Here is a 19597-nt window from a genome sequence, read left to right as displayed (position 1 = left end):
CTCTAACACATAACAGAAATTGCTTGTGTATACTTTAGTTACAACTAGATTAAGCTAACAAAGCAGTTTTGTATAACAGGTATGTAATTTATTAAAGGACACGGCTGGTGTTTTTAAATACATTTCTTATTGTCAACAAATCCTATGAAAACAACATAATCGATAATGCGTTTGCTCTACTCCCGTTACTTTCTGACTTCCCACGTACTGTTTTTAGCTTTCAACCCGGAAGTCATTGGCTGCAATTGTAAGCTAAAAATCTTTAAATACAGCTCACAAACACATAGTTTCAATTTTAAAAATCGCTAACTGTTACCATGAAAAGCCAGGCTGTTGTAGTTATTACCAAATCAAATTCAAATGGGAACAAATTCTTCATTACCCCGGGGACTATTTTCGGTGCTACGGAACTACTTTCCTGAGATGGAAAGTGTGTTTACAGTCGGCTTATTAAGTTGTTTGAGGAAAGTCGGCTGGTGCATCTTTATGATGAAATATGCTGCCCAGAGCAGCAGCATGGCTCTGTGACGTGTTTTTAATCGTTTTTTTTTATACAATGGAGTTCTATGGCTGCTGGGACATGGCTTTATTGGGCATCGGCTACATGGACGAGACTTGTTAGAAAAAACAAATTCATTGCTGATTTTGTTATTTTCATAGGATTTGTTGACGGTAAGAAATGCATTAAAAAACACCAGCCTTATCCTTTAAGTTTGGGCGATGCAGTATAGTAGAGTGGATGTATTCTTCTTGACAATACATTGGGTGAATGATGTGGATATCCTGATTATTCCAGGAACACTTGATGCTGCACACCTGGCTAGGTGCACTGGGACTTTATAGCATCTGTACTTGTAGCTGTATTAGAGCAAAAGCAACCTCATTCTGGCGGTGATATAAAGCATGAAAGCTAAAAACCACCAAATGGCTTTAGCTCCCGCAGGAGATCCTAATTAAAAGGAAATTTGAAAACTCTCACACTCATTTACAGTAAAGGTCAGAGTTGCAGACAGGAAATGAGTGAGCGGCTGCCAAACTAGGTGTAAGGCCCTTTATTGCAAAGAGAAAATGCTGGTTTGCTGATTGGAAACAGCCACGCAAAGGCAGGTAGGTCTCCACCCGTCTGCCCATGCACTTGTGTTTAGACTAGCCTCTTGTGGAACTGCTGCTTTCAAGTGGTTTAGACCACTGGCATGTGACTCTTAGAAGGGCTGAGACGTCCTCGCAGAATATATCGCCAACATGATGCTGACCCAGCATGCTTAGTTAAAAAATATAGAAATGTCATCCAAAAAAAGTTTTCCTGTAGACTCTGGCCAAAGTGCTGAATTATACGCCCATTAGTCAACATAATTTACAGTGGCACACATCCAGTACAGCCAACATCAGAGAATGGTGGGTGACTTCTTAACTTCAGATGGACTCAGATAAGCATTCATCCCAGGAGGCCTTATGACATTTCAATAGTTCATGAGACTGTCTCTTCCATTCTAAAAAAAAAAAAACTCTTTCTAGCTTAGCTTTCTACTTTCTCTGTCCACTCTGTTATTAAGAGTGACATCATGTCTTCCATTATGCCCTCTTATTATAGGATAGTAGGCTGCCTCCAACTTAAGCCCAGTATATAAACCCCCGAGCTGCTGACATTTCCCCCAGACATCTTCCAATTACACACAGCTAGCTGAGTTTCTGCACTGGCTTTAACCTCACAAGCAGCTATACATCAGGAAAGAGACTGTTTCCTCGCTCTCCCCCTGTTCAGAATAAATCACCTCAGCAAAACGGAACGAACTCTTGTCCTGTCATGCCGCAATCACATTTCATGCAACAAACAAATATTTATTTTGGGCGATTCGTGTCAAAGACGCTCATTCGGCGCTCATTCTCTGAGCTTGTTCGCTAACGCGTTGGAGAATGTGGGTGAACGCAGCACAGATGCGGCTTACTTAGGGACAAAATTCAAACTCAAGTCTCCCTGAGCTGCAAACAGCACACAACTGACTCAATATGCGGATTTGGGGGGGGGAGTCATCTGTGCGGATGCGGCGCCGCATTCGCCTGAATCCCGGTTTTGAGGGATGACAGCAACAACAGCACCGAGGTGTCTGTTTTGCTCTAAACTGCCAGACTCCTTCGCAAACAAATAAATTTAAAAAAAATGAATACGCTGCCATGCTTAGACAGCACCAAGGGCGGTGCTGCCTTAAAAAAAAAAGCCGCAAACCTGTGAAAGCTGCCTAATGGCTGTTGGGGACGCTGTTCGAGTCTCACTCTGAATAACACAAACATATTCATGGAAGGCCCAAGGTAGTGGCAGCAGCATTGTTTAGTATGCAAAGCGCTTCTTTCCACCGAGAGACCCATATTTGCTGTTCTTATTTGTTCCAAAGCCTATCGTATTTGCAGTAATATTACTGCTGACACAATTACTATGCGTTTTTATTTTTTCTGCCTGCAAATAATTGTGCATGTTCTAAACGCCATAAATATTACACAGTGTTTGTGTTAAGCTTGCACATTGAGAACGACTGTAACTGCGGAGCGATCCGCTTGAATTATCCTCAGCCCCGCCTCTTTTTCTCCTTCACTCACTCAAGGGAATAGGACAAGTACGGGGGAAAGAAAGGCAGGTTGTTTGCTTTGTGTAATATGAGGAGCAGGCTCTCCTCATAAAACAAACTCATTATCAGAAGCAGGCAAGTATCGTCACTGTGCGTGTTAGTTGAACCGTTCTGTGCAACACACATTCATCGCCCTTAAAGAAGTCTCAGAGCACAATGCCAGGACGTGGGGAAAGCTTCACACGGCTAATTCCGTACTTTCATTTCAAACGTAACCCTGAAGTCTGAAAAGAGACGCGCTCGGAACCATTAACTATGATATAGTAGCATGTGTTATGGTTGATTAATAAGTATACAATTGCACTCCAAAGAGTTCTAGCCCAGACATGAATATTGTTTCATTAATCACAATATGTGAAACTGCCTCTTTAGTTTATTCTCTCTAAAATGGTGTAATGGGGGACTGTTTCTTTGTGATGCTATATATATAGATATAAATATATATCTATATATATTGGGGCTATAACACATCAATTATCTAATCTAACTGGGAGGTCTTGGAACTGGACTTCTCCCTAAAAAAAATCGGCAGAACCCCCTAATTTTCCAACCCTGTGTTACCCATTCTTCGTAAAAAAACACTGCCTCCCTGTCCAAACCGCGCATAATGCATTTACAGACCGTTGACGCCTCCAGTGAAGCTCCGCCGTGGCACCCGCCGAACAGCCCCAAGACCAGTTCAGCTCTCCCTTCTTCATCCCTCCCTGCTTCTCTCGGTCTCTCTGGTCCAGATCTGCAGGGTCTAGCAGCATCTCCGAGCTTTGGTTTCTGGCTGGAGTGGATATCAGCCAGCTCGCCCCCCACCCCAGCCCACTCAGTTGAGCTCTTTAAAATGGGATTAGACGTGCTTACTGGCTTCTTCGGAAATGATGTTCAATTTGCTCACACTTATCTATGGCGAACAGTCATGAGAATGCAGATACAGGAAGGAAACAAGCAAATTAACTCCTGCCACATTGGCGAAGCAGCGGGATTGCTGAATAGATGCAAACCCGATTACCACCGTAATAATGCCCATTTATGGATGGTGGCTTACATCTGTAGGAAGCTGAGAGGGGTAAATTTGAAACTTGGCAATGCTGAAAAAGGCAGTTGTGATGGAGACTGAACCATCAACCAGGTGGTCGAGGCACACATGGACATAATGTTGCATATTCCGATGATTCATTTTGGCAAATCTGCTTCACAAATATCATTCCATTTCAAATAACCTATTCACAGAAAAAAAAATAAACAATGAAATGAATTGAAAACAGATTTCATGCTATTAATTTCGGCTTGGCAGAATACCTTGCAAGCTGATCTGCATATCAAATAAAAATTGGCTTATATATGTAGGCCTTCTGTCAGGCAGGATATCTGAGTGTATCTTTTGTGGACAGAATCTTGGCTTATTTTCCATAAAATTGATTAACCATTCTACTGCGAAAGATTCAGAGATGTTCGCTGAAAAGAAATCACATTGCCTGGAATACTAATGAATAACCAAAAAGATGGTTGCAAAACTATTTCTTATACCTCCTGTAATCACAATACACTCCGCACAATACTAATTGATTTGATTAGTGGATATGCCCTCCTTTAAATTCTCAATAGACACACACAAAGCAGCGCTCTATCCTTCCTGGCAGAGGTAATTTAGACGGCTCTCGTTCTGCAGTTCCCCTCATTCACACTTTGGTTTAATTTTTCTGAAAAAAAAAAAAAAAGGCCTGATATAGTAGTATGAACCAATTAGACTAATTTGGGCGGTACCATTAATGCAAGCTAATTCTCTGCATGAGCACCTTTTTCAATCATTCAGACACATGCTCATTGTAGGCATGCTGGGAAGCCACAAGATTGACAGGCCCAATGAGGGCAGAGCCAGGAGCCTGAAATTAATTATATTATGCTCTCTTCACTCTCTTTGCAACAGGAGAATGTGTGCATTCAAAAATAGTGCATCCTCAGACAATATCCAGTAGTGCTCAGGTAGCTTATTATAGCCAAATTTTAGCTGGATAGTCAGTTTCAGCTCTCGCCTCCATAAAATCTTAAATTGGTTGTTGACACATGGTCCAAGTCAGTTATTAACTGAAATCCTTTTCTGTGGCTTAAATATTTCCTTCTGTTTACCTGTGGCGTGCGATGGGCAGAGTTTGCACTTTTAGGGTGATCCAAATGGCTCCATAATGCCAGAAAAGTTAAGCCTATCCCAGAAAAGTAAGCAAATCCAGCCAAATTATATTTTGGCCCGGATCCGGCTAACACAGCAAAATGTCTCATTTCTACGAGTGTCTGATTTCCAGCGGTCAGGCCTGGAAAAAAAGGGGGTTTCTTACCTTGCGGCTGCCTGCTGGGGTGGAAGATCTGCAGGTCGAAAGGCTGGGCGCTCGTTTTCTGGATGACTGTGACATTTCGCCCGGTCCACTTATTGGCCCTGGCCAGAGTGTTGGTCCTCCAGTCCGTCCAGTAGACATTTCCTCCAAAGAGGGACACAGCGAAGGGATGGGACAGGTACTCGTGGCCCCTCAGGATCTCGATGACACCACTACCATCGTAGAGTGCAGAGAAGATGGCATCGGAACTGTTTAAAAGACATAGACACAAGTTATTTTTGCTCTGAAAATGCACTTAAAGAGAACATTAGCAGCAGAACAAAGTGCCTCTAAGTGATAGAATTGTTCAAGATCCACTAATACCAAATGTGGCCATTACTATCTCTCTAAATCTTACATGTGCTTCATTATTTGAGGCCTACTGGGATAACAGAGAGCAGTATATACTGTAATGTAATACATTTATCTGAAGCTATAATAAAGGCATACAATGTTCTGCACACAACATGATAGCAGGCTCTAATTGTGTACCGTGCATCCGTCCAAACGATCCTCTTTTCCAGATGATCCAGTGTCAGTCCATTAGGCCAGGCCCCTATCTCCATGTCCTTAAACACAATGTGTCTGCCTCCTCCACTCATTGATGCAGCCTCAATGCGGGGGAAAGTGGCGTCCCAGTCGGTCCAGAACAGGATCCTTGGAGCAGAAACCAAGAGGCAGCGGTTAGTCTCGCATTATTGTCTGCTTGCTTTTAAAAGGACAGGTAACAACAAGCATCTGAGGAAAATACAAAGCCCGACATAATGGGAATACACTTTTCCACACGAACAAAGGACCAAATCATTTCTCCTCACTATAATTCATAAAAATTATCTGAGTCGGACAAAAAGCGCAAATTGAAGCGAAAAGAAAATCTCATTTTCTCAGAACCACCAAAACGCGAGAGCTTTTAGATACCTCAGTCAATGTAATGACCATCTGGGAGCAATTCGTCAGCCATTCTCACCGGTTTGTCAATGCAGTTGAATTGCATAGCGCAATAATGGCGTACACAATGCTGTTGTAATTGGGCCCATAAACACAGACATTGGCAGCGGTGACCAGTCCAAGAACAGCACCAGTGGTCCAGTGTAACCCTCAACATCTGTGACATTGGCTTCGGAAAGGGAGGCCATCTGCTTTTTTATGACTTTTCACAGCTCAATGAGGCCTGAAAATGAACACTGTCATTGCTTTGACCATCAATAGTGTTCCGAGTCCCCGCTCAAGCCCAGAAAACACGGCCGCTGTCTTGCCTTGGTCCACAAAGTCAGAGAGAACGAAAGAGCAAGTGGGCGCTCAGGCCTAAATCACACACTGACGACAACGAAACAGTGTTAGGAAGAAATATCCTTGTCCAGATCAATAGCTGTATTCATTGGATCAGGCCTCCCCGATCAATGGCCCACTCCTTTGAGTGGATTCAAGTAATTAGATTAGAATTATTGCCCTGGAATGGAATTGCGCCTTTAGGCACCAAAAGTGTCCATTAATCCTACTCTGTACAGCCATGAAATGTAGTCATCCTCCCAAATGTGAAAGAGTACTATAGGAGTGAGTGCATGAGCAGATTACTCATTTCTTAAGAGTGTTAAATTGATTTTAGGAATGTCTGGGTTTTGCTTTAATCTGAGATATACTGGACGCTGTGTACAGTCATTAGCCAGCTTGCAGATGCATTTACACCAAGTGACATACTGCGCTCAACAGCCACACAGCACCTGATGTGTGCCATAATGTACAGTGTGACCGAGCTAATGACAACACCGCACACCTGATAGCAAAGAAAAAGGATATGTACGTCATTTATTAGTATGATTTGTACAGCCATACATCAGTTACTTTCCCACTTCTATTCCCGTCTTTTATGAAACGCTAATGCGATGCTGTTGTGTTTCCAGTAGAGAACGCCCGCTGACTGGGGGGGCAGAGCCTGCCATTTCAGAGCCACAGATAGTCTACAAACACTCTCCCCGTGCATCTCAGCAGAATAAATAAACATGATTTTGGATATTGGGCACCGCGGGGCACGGTGCACAAATAAGCACAAAACTTATTTTAGGCTTTTTTTAATCCGAGTTCTCGCTTAAAATGGTTTTCAAAAAAAATTGTGCACAAGAGAAGAAGGGAAGGGGTGGTGAAGGGTACAAGGCAGGCGGGGGTGGGGGGGGGGGGGGGGGGGGTGAGGCGATATGAGCTTCATCACTTGTCATTACTGGAATGGAGTGCACGGCGCTGTTATTGATGTATTCTATATCTGTGGCCTTAATGGACCCTAACATAGCAGACATCTTCATACATCAAAGCAGATGCGGATGTGAGAAATACAAGGGGGTTGTAATTTTACTTTATTCCAATAATCTCAGAGCCTGATGGATAGCGTAGCTGCCGGCAGGCTACATCGTGTGCGGGAGTCGGTGCGTAGCGTACCCTTGCCCCGGGTCCAGAGCGATGGCCCGTGGGTGCTCCATGCCTCCGGCGATCAGCGTGGTGCGCATATTCCCGTTCAGCTTGGCCACCTCGATCTGGTCCAGGTTGCTGTCGATCCAGTACAGTTTCCCCGCGATCCAGTCCACGGCCAGGCCCTCCGGGGTGGCCAGGCCGTGCTGCACGACCACCTCGATCCCCGTCACCCCTGAAACGACAACATCGACCGATACCGTCACCGCAGGACCGGGCCGGGTCGGGCCGCGCAGCGCTGAGCTCGTCTATTTACAGCGCTCGGGAAAACATTTTCCGATGGCAAAAAAGGAAAGTCAGAAAACTCTTGAGGAAAGCACTGTGACATAATGGAGATTGCTTTCTACAGCGTTCCATTAAACATGAAAAAAGGGTTTTCCCCATCTGTCTATAATCCAGCTGTTTACAATTATCCTCGGATGCCGGGGCTTTTGTGTACGTCTCACAAAAGGGAGGAATAGGTACAGCTACGAGACGATTTCTATGGCTCCGGAGAGGGATATGAAGGCAAGAGCGCTTGCTGAATGCACTGGCACTCACAAAAATACAGAGCCGGGGAGAAATTCTAATTCATCATTTTATGAGGGGAGATACCAGAGAACTTGAAGACTTCTGGTCCCTCAGCATTTTTTTTTTTTTTTACTTTGGCCAACCTGAAATAAATTCTCATTGGGATAGACAATATCGCTTTGCTGTATCAGACCTGAGTGTGTGCAAAGACAGTAGAACAAAACTGAGAGCGTTATCGCCGGGAGCGTCTTGGACTTCCATTACAGCCGCTGGGGATCTGATGGGGAAGGCGTGACTCTCTTCAGCCAATGCATCACAGCAGCATTTAGATATATAGCAAACGTTTCTGTGTCTGTGTGTGTGCGTGTGTGTGGATGTACCGCCAGACTCGGAGAGCCTTCCCCTGTAGATCTTATCCTCCACCACATCTGTCCAGTAAAGGAGGCTGCGATTAAAGTGGAAGTCTAGCGCGATGGTGTTCCTCAGCCCGGGCACCAGCAGGCTGTAGTCCCGCTTGTGAAGGTCTATCCGTCTTATCTCGTGCCGGATAGAGAAGATGATGAAAGCCTCAAAGGGATCTGGCCAGGGGGCAGAGACAGGAAACGAGCAGCTTGTATCTGAAGCGGTGCCACCGCAAAACAACACACACACACACACACACACACACACACACACACACACACACACATACACTTGCACCACACACCAACCAACACCCACCAGGAGCTCCCACGGGATACATGTGCACACACATACACATGCGCAGATTGGAGTTGTAGTTAAACATTTCTCGGAGGCAGAGCATCCCTGGAGGCAGCAATAATCTCATTGGTTGAGTTAAACCTCAGTGGGCGGAGCCAAAGAACTACAGTTTTTCTGGTAAGTAACATTAGACTGAAGCCCAGTGAAAAAGGCCTAGCGCTCTTGCTACTAACTGAAAAAGATATTTACGTTAGCTAGTTATCCTAGCTGACCCTCCAAGTTCAAACTAGCCATACTAGCCTGTAGCTATCCATCCAAGATCACAAATGCCAAGTCATTGCCCTTATTATTAGATGTTTCATTTAAATTTTAAACCAGAGCCCCTTCTTTGCCATTCCAGTTTGCCAGTTAGCTAAGCTGCACACACTGCTGCCAACTCTCTCCTGAGGAAAGAGAGGCTGCTCAAGAAGTCACTAGTTGACAGATGACATCATACACTAATTTGCATATGAATATATTTATTACACTGATCCTGCTCTCTCCTCAGTCTTAGTGGAGGGAGGATTTACACTGTGTACAAGTGCTTTGAATCACACCTCTCGTTTTAGACAAGCAAGTAGTGCATTCACATGCATCTGCAACAGCCAATCTGTCGCCAAATGCTTTGGGAGTCAAGACATGTTTCTCCATGGTCTGAAAAAGAAGCTGGATTTGTCACTACTTTTGAGAAAAAAACATTGCCAAGGGGATCCGAGAAGTCACTAAATCTAGTGACAAAGTTGTCAAGTTGGCAACAGTGCTTGCGCGCCGATTAGCTAGCTCTTTGGCCCTGCCCACTGAGGTTTAGCTGAACCAATCAGATTATTTCTGCCTTCTGAGCAGCTCTGCCTCTGAGAAATGTTTATAGAACTAAAAAATCTGCCACACACGCACACATACACATGCATACAAATTCATCTACAGTCACATGCACACACGCGCACCCACACACAAAAACACACACAAAAACACACACTCATTATCTTTCACAAATGGGCACCTTTGCAAGCCTTATCTCCACAACACTCCAGACCGAATAACACTTTGGGGAACAGAACTGTTTTGTGCCATAAATGCAATTAAAATGGTGTCCTTGCTCCAAAGACACATCCTGATATTGTAGCCAAACTGGCGCAAATGCAACTGGAGAGACCAGCATCTGTGGATAACCATGGCACTTTCTAACAAATCCATTATTACTGGGATCTACAATGCAAAAGCAAGCGCGGAGGTGTGCTTGGGACTTCACAATGAATCCAATAACACCTTTGTCAAGATTAAATGAGGATGTTTGTATTTGTATGCAAAATTTGATTTATGTTGGAGCTGTACAATTCTGATCTGGTTCCAGAGAAAATTGCATATTCTTTTCCTACTTTAATGTAAGATTAGAGCTGCAACTGCCATCAATCTTGGAAGTGAAATAGAGAAGCGAGTAATCAAAACGAGGTCCATAAATCTGAATGTGACAAGCCAAGAGTATGTGTGTGTACCTATCCTCTTCCAAGCGGTTACCGAGCAGGCCCGTCAAATAGATTGTTCAATAACAACAATCAGAGCAGCGGAAAGTTTGAATTTATAATGTGATAGTACACTGGGCCAAGCGTTTGGGTTTGTACGGGATCAGGCCTGAAGAGGACTTCTGTATAGCCAAGTGAAGAGACAAAGCTCGGTGGCTGGGGAAGGGAGAAAGTGCTTCCTTCACTCTGTATCAATACAGATAGGAACAGACAGGACTCATCGCCCAGATGCCTCTACGGATTTGAAACTGATTAAATTTGAACTGACAGTACCCTAAATCACCATCTTTTACCATTCGCCAGACCACCTCTCCACTTCCCCAGCACTCCGAGTCACTGTCTAAGGCGAGCACATTCCAATTCTGCTGTTTTACTTTTAACGTTTTCCGTTTGATGCTATCTGTGTGAAAGGTAACGCCGCTGCGTGAATACGAGATGAGAGCGGTGATTCCGGCTTTCAGTTAAAGAGTTTATAGCATGCATACACGGAATATGAATAAATTTGATATCATCGTTAAGGGAAAAATCAGAACAGAATGAACTCGCATTAGGCAATTCGGCACATTAGCCTCCGCCGCTCGACAGGTAGTTTCGGTGAGGTGACATCAATCATGTAATTTTCTCTTCTTAGCGTTCAGTCATCGTTGGAGAGTCCAGCTTTCTCTGAACTCTCTATTTCGCTCTTAAGTTTGGATAAGTCACTTGCTGTGGGTGGAGATTTCCCACCAGTGTCCACACCCCACACCAGAATAATAATACTCAAAATTTGAGTCAAGAGGGAGAATCTACAGTGGCTCAATTAGACGGGATGAGACATTTTCCTTTGTTGCAGCCCCACTTTGTGATTTAGGCTGATAAGACGGGTGTATATTCACATAAAAATCTTGCCTAGTGCAGCTTTGCATTACTGATTTTTTTTGTGTCATAGAATATGAATCAGAATCAGAATCAATTAACAATTCTCAGCTCTGACCAAAGTACACTTTCACCCCGACCACAGCTCCACACACTCAAACCCAGTCACACCCCCACCACCAAAAACAGCTGGCAGGATCCCAGCGACAATCAAACACTAACGTAAAAAGGTTGGCGTCTGTCTACCTGTGCTGTGACAGCTGTCTCCGTCGGGGTCGAGCCTCCACCCCGGATAGCAGGAGCACTTCACCGTGGTCTTGTACTGCTCGCACACCTGGCTGCACTTCAGGTGGCGGCTGCAGTAGTCCACCGCCTCGCACGTCTTGTTGCCGGAGTCCAGGTGGAGCCCCGGGGGGCAGGAGCACACCACCCCCTGCCCCGGGGCCACCGTGCACTGGTGGCTGCAGCCCCCTCTGGCTACGAGACACTTATCTGGAGGGTGAAGAGAGGCCAAAGGAATTCCGGTCTTAGAAACTGCACAGAGCAACACTGGGAGAGAAGGCGAGATTTCAAACAGAATATGTACTGTGGTTTGAGCATGAAATTAATTATGCAGGCTATATGAGAAAGTCTGTAAACAATTGTGGGAATTCAAAAGGTTGTTTTTTTATATTTTTGGACAAGATGTCACAAGGACAACGCCGCAACTTTCTGCTCGGAGCTAGACCTCACCAGTCGAGCATGATGATGGAATATTTCCGCAATCCATTATCCGACACAGAGAAAGTTATTACATAATGAAAGAGCCTCCTCAGCTCAGTTGGTTCTCCGCGGAATGACCTGGGGGAGAGCGGCTTTATTACCGTCACGGCTTCAAAAACAAAAGAAAAAAACTGGAAAGCGAAAGTTGCGCACCGGTCCTTTCAGAAGTGATACAGAGACAGAGACGAGGGAGGGGAAAAAAAAAAAGAAACAAAACCAGAATAACTTTTCTGCGTGCTCTCACATCTTATTGGAAAGCATCTTTTTTTTCTCCCCCCACCCCCAAGGCACCTGGGTCTCGTTAGAAGCTGCCAGGTCAAGATGAAAAAACATATTGGTGAAAATGAAACTGGTCAGGCTTCCCCTTGCTCGCAATGATTAAGCCCATCTTCTCAGCATGGGCTAGGAAAGGATTGTACTCCCTCAACAAGGGGGGGTGGGGGGGGGGGTGTAGAAAGTGTGTTCCCAGTGGTTCCAGGAGGGGAGTGAGTCCTGCTGAGCTGGTGCAATCAGACCCTCAAGGTCCCCCTGAACATGACCTAATTGGCTATGAGCAGGCGGTGCAGCATGAGCTCTTTTTTCAGCTGTGATAACACAGAGACTCCAGGGTCCTATAGGAGCCCCCCCCCCGAGGCTCGGTTAGTGACGCTCCTGAAAATGAACCTCTGTGTTTACACTGCTCACTCAAAGAGATTAGGCGTCCAGCACTGGTCACATGAGATCCCTTTCCTTCCCTCTGAAGGCTGTTGGACAAACACTTCCACATTCGCCGTCATCAGGAAAGCCGGGGCATCGCTTCGCATTTCCCTCCCTTTGGTCTCTGAGTCAACAAATGTCGGTGCCTCATCAGGCTCTAAGCTATGTGAAGGAGAGGATATGGCGGCGCTCCACTGGGAGAGGCTCTCCTCAGATCCCATGTTATTATATGAGATGAAAAATGAAAGTGAGAGTTAGCACAAATGCGCCGAGGGGCCTCAGCAGGTAACGTGTTCCGAACCGAGACGTCGAGGAATGGAGGGCGTCGACAGCACCTCCACACGATGTTTCCACTTAATTATTTAAGCAGCTTCCAGTTGATGAAAGGCAATGCTGAGGAAGAAATAGCTTTTGGTCATAATATAAAGAGTCGCACGGAAAAGTGTGGGGGAGTGTTCATTTACAATATGAATATGGTTTATTTATTTGTTATACTTTTCTGTTGCTGTTATTTATTTATTTATTTTTTTACCTCCACCAATGGAGTTTGACGGAGTTTATGTTTTTGCCCCATTCTGGTTGTCTGTCAGCAGGATATATCAAAAAGTTATCAATGGATTTGCATGAAACTTTGTGGAACGATTGGTCATGGGGCAAGGAAGAAGTGATTAACTTTTCACACTGGTTGGCCAAAGAGGAGGCGTGGTGGTGGGCGTGGCTTCTCACAAAAAGGCATATAATGTAAGGAATGGATTCACGCCATCAAACTTTGTAGCCAATCAGCAGACAGAAGAAGAGGCAAACCCTCCATTATTGGCCCAATCAAACAACATGGAGGCACTGGAGAGCTCATTTCCAGTTTAGACATAACTTGGTCCAGTGGTAGAAGAGCAGCCCTAATGACCGCTGAACAGATATAGAGCTGATTGGCCATGTCGTGTTGAGATAATCGGCTAAAATGCTTAAAAGTGTCTAGAATTTGAACAGGCAGATCTCATGTCCCATTTCAGGTCCAATCATGAAAATGTTTGCATCTCCTGATGTGAAACAAGTTGGTAATGGGGCATGGAAGAAAACATTAACTTTTGGTGAAAATCTGACATGTGGAACTGGCATATCTTGACAATTGCATAGTGTCTAGTTTACCTTTGAAACACTCCACCAAGTCAAACTCTAACAAATGGAAATCAAAGAAACCCAAACACAGGAAGGACTGTGACATCCTGCATGACTAACAACATGTGTGACCAAAAAAAAAACAGACATGACAAGCACAAACAAGCCAAATATTACCGCAGATGGGTCCTTCATCGGAGCGGTCGGCACAGTCCACCTTGCCGTTGCAGATCTTATCGGGCGTGAGGCAGACTGACGTGTCATTGGCACAAGGGTACTTGGGCGGCTTACACACGGCAGACTCGCAGGACTCCTCGTCCGAGCGGTCCTCGCAATCGATGTCACCGTCGCACACCCAGCTCTTTGTGATGCACTTGCCTGTACGGTGTGATACGTGGAAGTAGGAAGACATAACACACGGTTAGATAGCACTTCATAATATTGATTTGCACAAATGAGAAGCTGATCATACGAGTACATGCAAAGCCACATGGTTTCTAAGAACTGTCAGGACAGAATCAATGAAATAGCACCATTGCCCTCAATTTGTATCTAGTGGCGCCATTACAGAAAAAAAGGAAGATATGGTGATATCAGCGGTATAATAACCATTGGATCAAATCAACAGGAGGGAAGAAGTTTTCTTTTTTTAAAACTAGTTCCTAACTGCTAATTTCTGGTGGCTTTGAGGTCGACAACCGTTTGATTTTCTCTAAAATCCAAAGTTTACCATGACATTTCATTTTCTTTTTTTCGTTTCCCATGTCTTTTCCCCAGTTGGAAATACAATTCCCAGGTCTATTAAGTTGCATGGGAACCATACAATTGCCTATGCCTATTTCACAGCAGATGTACAGTATACAGTATGATGTAACGCAGAATATGTACCTTCACTGTGGAAGAGTCTGAATGACTTTTGCTCAACCCATAAGGTGTTCAAAAAGAAAGTTCTCTTGCTCAAGTACGTTCCATAATACAACCCATGCTTGTGTTTTCCCAGGCCATTGTGTTGGGATTGGAAATATGTTTCATTACTCAGCTCCAAAATCACTCCCTTAGAATAAACATGAGATGTGCTATAGCAAAACACGTCAATCTCTTTTCCTTGGGAGCTTCAATCAACAACAAACACCGCCTCAGTTCTGCACTAAATGCTCCACTTCATGCGAAAATCCACAGAAGATCAATACACCTTCCCCTGATACCTGCACACGGGGGTAATCTGTAATTCCCTCACTGTACATGTCATAAAGAGGCAGGTGGAACAACTGAAGGGGGCTGGGAAGAAAACAACACAGATATGCCAGGATGTATCATCGTTAATGCACTCTGCCAGGTGAAGCTTGGATCGCAGCATATTCCAATTTATAGTCTTTCCATCAAAGCTGCATCACGGAGCGATGGGATCCCACTGGTTTATGCTTGGTGCTGGATCAGTGCAAACCAAGTGGGAGGCTTAAGAGACCGGTGAGGGTGTGGGAATCTGGTGAGTGTGTTTGTGTGTGTGCTTGACTATCGCTTCTTGATTTAACCCTCCATAAAAATGGAAGATTATCATGTACTATCCATGTGCACAAACATTTTGCATGTGTAAAATATGGAAGAAAGTGGGGCAAGGACATTTTTCACTTTAAATATAATCAGAATATCAAGTATATCGATGTATAACGATGGAGAAGGAGAAGGAGGTTAAGGGATTTCAATTTTCTTTTTCTTTCTCCTCATGAGCACACTGCTTTGACAAAAACTTTGAAAAAAAATGTTTTTTATATTTTTTCCCCTCAAATACAGAAAACCTTCTAAACCAAATCTTTTCAAGTTTCATATTTAATCCAACAAAAAATGGGGCAACTTATCCACAGATGGATTTTCTCCTCAAGTGCTCCTTTTTTATGTCTGTGGGTCCCTCCTCTAGTCATTGTTGAAGATTTACTATTAATTAATGACTAAATCCATTGCTACTTTTGCTTTTAGTTTATCCTATCTTGATGAGTGTCATTATCTGTTAGCGTCCTCTACATGTATTTTTTTTACTCATTTGTAAAGGATCTCTTTCTTGAAAGCCTGATATCATGTTTTCTCTGATGGACATTCAAAAGACTAAAATAAGACCTCAAGTCCTGTTCTCTTTTGCAAAATTGCGACTGATTTTATTTGCATTTCAGGTCTTAGGCTATCGGAGAGTTTGTGCATCAGTAGACAGGCACCTAAAGCATACACACATACAAATATCCATGAAATGATCGAAATATTCCCCTCTTCAATAGAGACCTGGGCAAAAGGGCAGAGTGAAATGAATCATTTATGTGGCTTGTTGGCAACTTATTGTTGATGACAGCTCTCACTGCAAAGGTTAAATTCGAGACGGACATCAATGAAGTCAGAATAACCAAAGTGAAAGCAGATCAATCGCAAATTAATGCAAAGTAATAGGTTTGCTCGATTCCCCATGAAAGTGAAAGCCTTAGGCTATGTTCACACTGCAGCCTTCATGCTCAATTCCGAAATGCTGCTCATATCTGGCTTATTTTGGATGACTCTTCATATCTATTCTAAGATGGAACTCACATCCGATACTGATATGAACTGACAGGGATGTCAGAAAGACACGTGTGAGCAGAGTAACAATAACAAAAGCTTGTTTCCAACACATTTCAGTTACAGCTGCCTTTGAGTTTTGACTGAATTGAGGCTTCTCCCCACATACCAATCAAATCGATACTAATAGCACCAAAATTAAGACAATTGTCTCAGGTGAATGATGGAAAATGTACTTATTGAGCGATCCAATACAAGTCATATGTAGTCTGCGTGCCTCGGGATCTGATCTTGTACCACATACACAGGAAAAATGTCTGTGTCAAATTGACTCAGAAAGTGTAATAATCAACACTGTGACAGTGTTTATAGGAGTCCATATCCATCAGAGTCAATTTAACACGTTTAAATAGTTTTGAACAGCCCACCCCAGAGCTATATGAGGTCTATGAAACAAACAACTCTCCAATCACCTCAAAATAATTGGCAATGAAAAATACTTACTGAAGGGCAAATCCACCCTAAAACACTTAAACACCTTTTAAAAACAGCTACTGGCCATTGTACCTTCCATTTCTGGGCCCATTTTGTTGTTTGGTGGTGTGTTTTTCTTATTCCTGTGGATAACTGGTCAAACATACATTATTTCCAACAGCTACAGAAAATGTTTAGCGATCTAAAACATCAACGTCAGGTTTTGGTGTCAGTCCCTCAGAATCAAAGAGCGAGGGCTTCTTTCTAGAGCCGCCATTTTGCACCAAGAGATGTTCAACAATCATACAGGGAGAAATCCATCGTAGAAGAGGAGAGAGATCAATTTCTCCACCCACAGGAGCCTCAACAGACCAGAATGCAAGACATATTGCGGTTTTTCTTGAGTGGAAGAACTCTCACCTATCTCTATCGCTATAGATGAATGCAACAAGTTCGGGCCTGTTCTTTGGGGGTTGTCGCAAGGCACTATGGGAAACGTAAGAAATCACTAACTGCAGTTGAAGTAGACGAGGCAGGCTGAGGGAAAGTGGGTTCACCGTACAAGTAAAGCACAACACTTCATCGCAAAAATAACTCCCGGGATGCACTGAACATCTCGGTATCTGAGTATCTGAGGCTGGGCTTTTCCTTGAGCACCGGAACACTGCGCTCCTACCTGTATCTTTGCAGGTGAACTTGGCCTTGGGGTCGCACATCCTCTTGGTGCCCTCGCAGCCCGCCTCGTCGCTCCCGTCCTCGCAGTCCTTGTCTCCGTCGCATCGCCAGCGCTCCGGGATGCAGGTCCCGTCGGTGACGCAGTGGAACTCCTCCCCGCTGCACTCGATGACAGGGGGCAACACTGCGACAGAAGCCATCCAACGGTTACTGTATCACACATGCTCCATGACAGTGAGTCTCAACCTTTTTCATATCAAGGACCCCTAATTTAGTCCACATCAGGGCCACGGACCCCCATTTGGTGACATGTTTTCTCTCTGACCCAAATCTGATAACATTTTTACGTGTTAGATATGATTTTGTCCAGAATTCCATGACTATCTGTATTCTAGGTAGAGAGAAAACAGTGAAACTATGATCAAAACAGTCATTCTTCTACATCTAATTGTGTTAACTTCTTGTAAATGAAATAATGCTGAAGTTTAACAATTCATCAATTTGCTGGGGACCCCCTGGAACGCCCTCAAGGACCCCTGGTGGCCCCCGGACCCCACGTTGAGAACCACTGCTCTATGACATACAGCAGCGAGCGAAGGCACAAAATAACACCATCGAATATTTTAGTATCATTTAAAAAGTTGTTATCGTGAAAGTTAAAATAAAAAAAATAAAAAAAATCCATTTCAGCTGGAAGGGCATATATAGTAAGCACTGCAGTGATAAGTTAGTTAGTTCCAAAGGGGAAAATTATTTTTTAGTCTTTTGCCATGGTTGCACTTCACCACTGAGTTCACTACATTATTCTCTGGCAGGAGTTCATTCATTACAAATAAGAGAAGCTGGTGCCGCTGCATCATTTTGTTGCAGATGTGTTGTATTCATCCTACGCTGATAATGGATCCCTGAGCTAAATGCTTGTTAAAAATATCAGTCTTACTTTACTTTGTTTTGTTGAGAACCTTCTGTGAAGTTTTCATGATGTATTGAATTAATAATTATCAAACAAAAAAAAGTTCTACCAAAGAGTGTGGCTGGAATAAATGATTTTACCACTTTAGTCAATTATGTAGCTCATCACTGGCATAATATGGTATACTAGTAAATTATGATTTTTGCCAGAAACAACATCACATTTGGTCAGTAAGCACGCTTAAGCAGTTTAATCACAATACGTCCCAGGAGCTTTGTGTAGAACATAGTTTACAGCAACATAAATCCATTACACATTAAGTGTGATAACGGCATTCATTTTTAAAGATGATGCTCTGAATCTGATGGAGCGTTCCGCCGATCAAACCAGACACAACACTCGCACTAAGCCGCTGAAAAAAATTGCCTTCGCATCCCGGAATTATTCGCCGAATACTTAAAAATCAAACACCAGAAAGTATTTTTCCCAGCAGCCGAGGCCAAACTAACAAAGGCTCGTTCTCCTGCGGTGGGAGCAGGAGCAGACGTGGGGGGAGCGGAGGAGGCTGCAGTTCATATCAGGAAACGATGTGATGAATAGTCTCCACATTCTAGTGACAAGCTAGTGAGCTGTGAGTTTCCTCAGAGCTGGCACGGGCTTTCTGAGGTAATTACAGCAGATTAAAAGATTTGACTCTTGATGGTAGCTCTCCCATGAACGTAGACTAGATAAGATTGGTCGCACGTGAGCGTTGAGCGCTTAAAGTTATTGGACCCGGGCTGATTAATAGTTACATTAAACTCGTAATTGCAACATCTGAATTTTTACATCGATTTGAATTGCAAATCAAATGACTAGCGCACTAAATGCTACAGATATAAGGATAACAACACCCTTCTGATGGAGCTGTACTTTCAGCAGCCTGCTGCGAGACACATCTATCAAGGAAAACAAGTTCCGGCATTGACTGAATCTATAATAAGATAATTAGAATTTCCCCATCTTATTTTTGCAAACATTCTGATGAAAACGAGTGAATAATAACAAGAGTCATCTAATGCCAGAGGGATGTGTTCCTCTCAGTCCAATGATGGCAACACTGGAGCCCACCTGCTGCTTTTCTGACTCACTTTTCTGACTCGCATTTGAAAAGGTAACGTGTGCGCTCTTACTGGCCGAGGAGCCTCCGCAGGTCGTGTTCTCGTCGCTGAAGTCGCCGCAGTCGTCGTCGCCGTCGCAGGCCCAGTGGTCCGGGATGCAGCGGCCGCTGGAGCACTGGAACTGGGTGTTGGAGCAGGAGTGGACGCAGCCCACCTCGTCGCTGCCGTCGCCGCAGTCGTCATCTGCACACACGAA

At 44.0% G+C, this 19597-nt stretch overlaps 1 protein-coding gene across 1 annotated transcript in view; it reads right to left on the bottom strand.

Moving 5' to 3' along the window:
* Positions 1–4945: 4945 nt before the first annotated feature.
* Positions 4946–19597, bottom strand: part of LOC139667045 (low-density lipoprotein receptor-related protein 1B-like) — a gene marked incomplete at both ends in the record, with an annotated part of 84741 nt that continues 70089 nt past the window's right edge. Inside the window, 8 exons of the mRNA XM_071546424.1 lie at positions 4946–5190; positions 5474–5638; positions 7412–7616; positions 8332–8529; positions 11314–11559; positions 13819–14019; positions 17330–17512; positions 19414–19584. Coding sequence (XP_071402525.1) covers positions 4946–5190; positions 5474–5638; positions 7412–7616; positions 8332–8529; positions 11314–11559; positions 13819–14019; positions 17330–17512; positions 19414–19584 — 1614 coding nt within the window. The remainder of the gene's footprint in view (positions 5191–5473; positions 5639–7411; positions 7617–8331; positions 8530–11313; positions 11560–13818; positions 14020–17329; positions 17513–19413; positions 19585–19597) is intronic.

Source organism: Centroberyx affinis, unplaced genomic scaffold (assembly GCF_046629955.1).
Source record: "Centroberyx affinis isolate AG114_WGS23_722 - 3 ecotype Tasmania unplaced genomic scaffold, CSIRO-AGI_Caff_v1 ptg005268l_1, whole genome shotgun sequence".
Taxonomy (NCBI): Eukaryota; Metazoa; Chordata; class Actinopteri; order Beryciformes; family Berycidae; genus Centroberyx; species Centroberyx affinis.
This window is presented reverse-complemented; position numbering and strand designations above follow the sequence as displayed.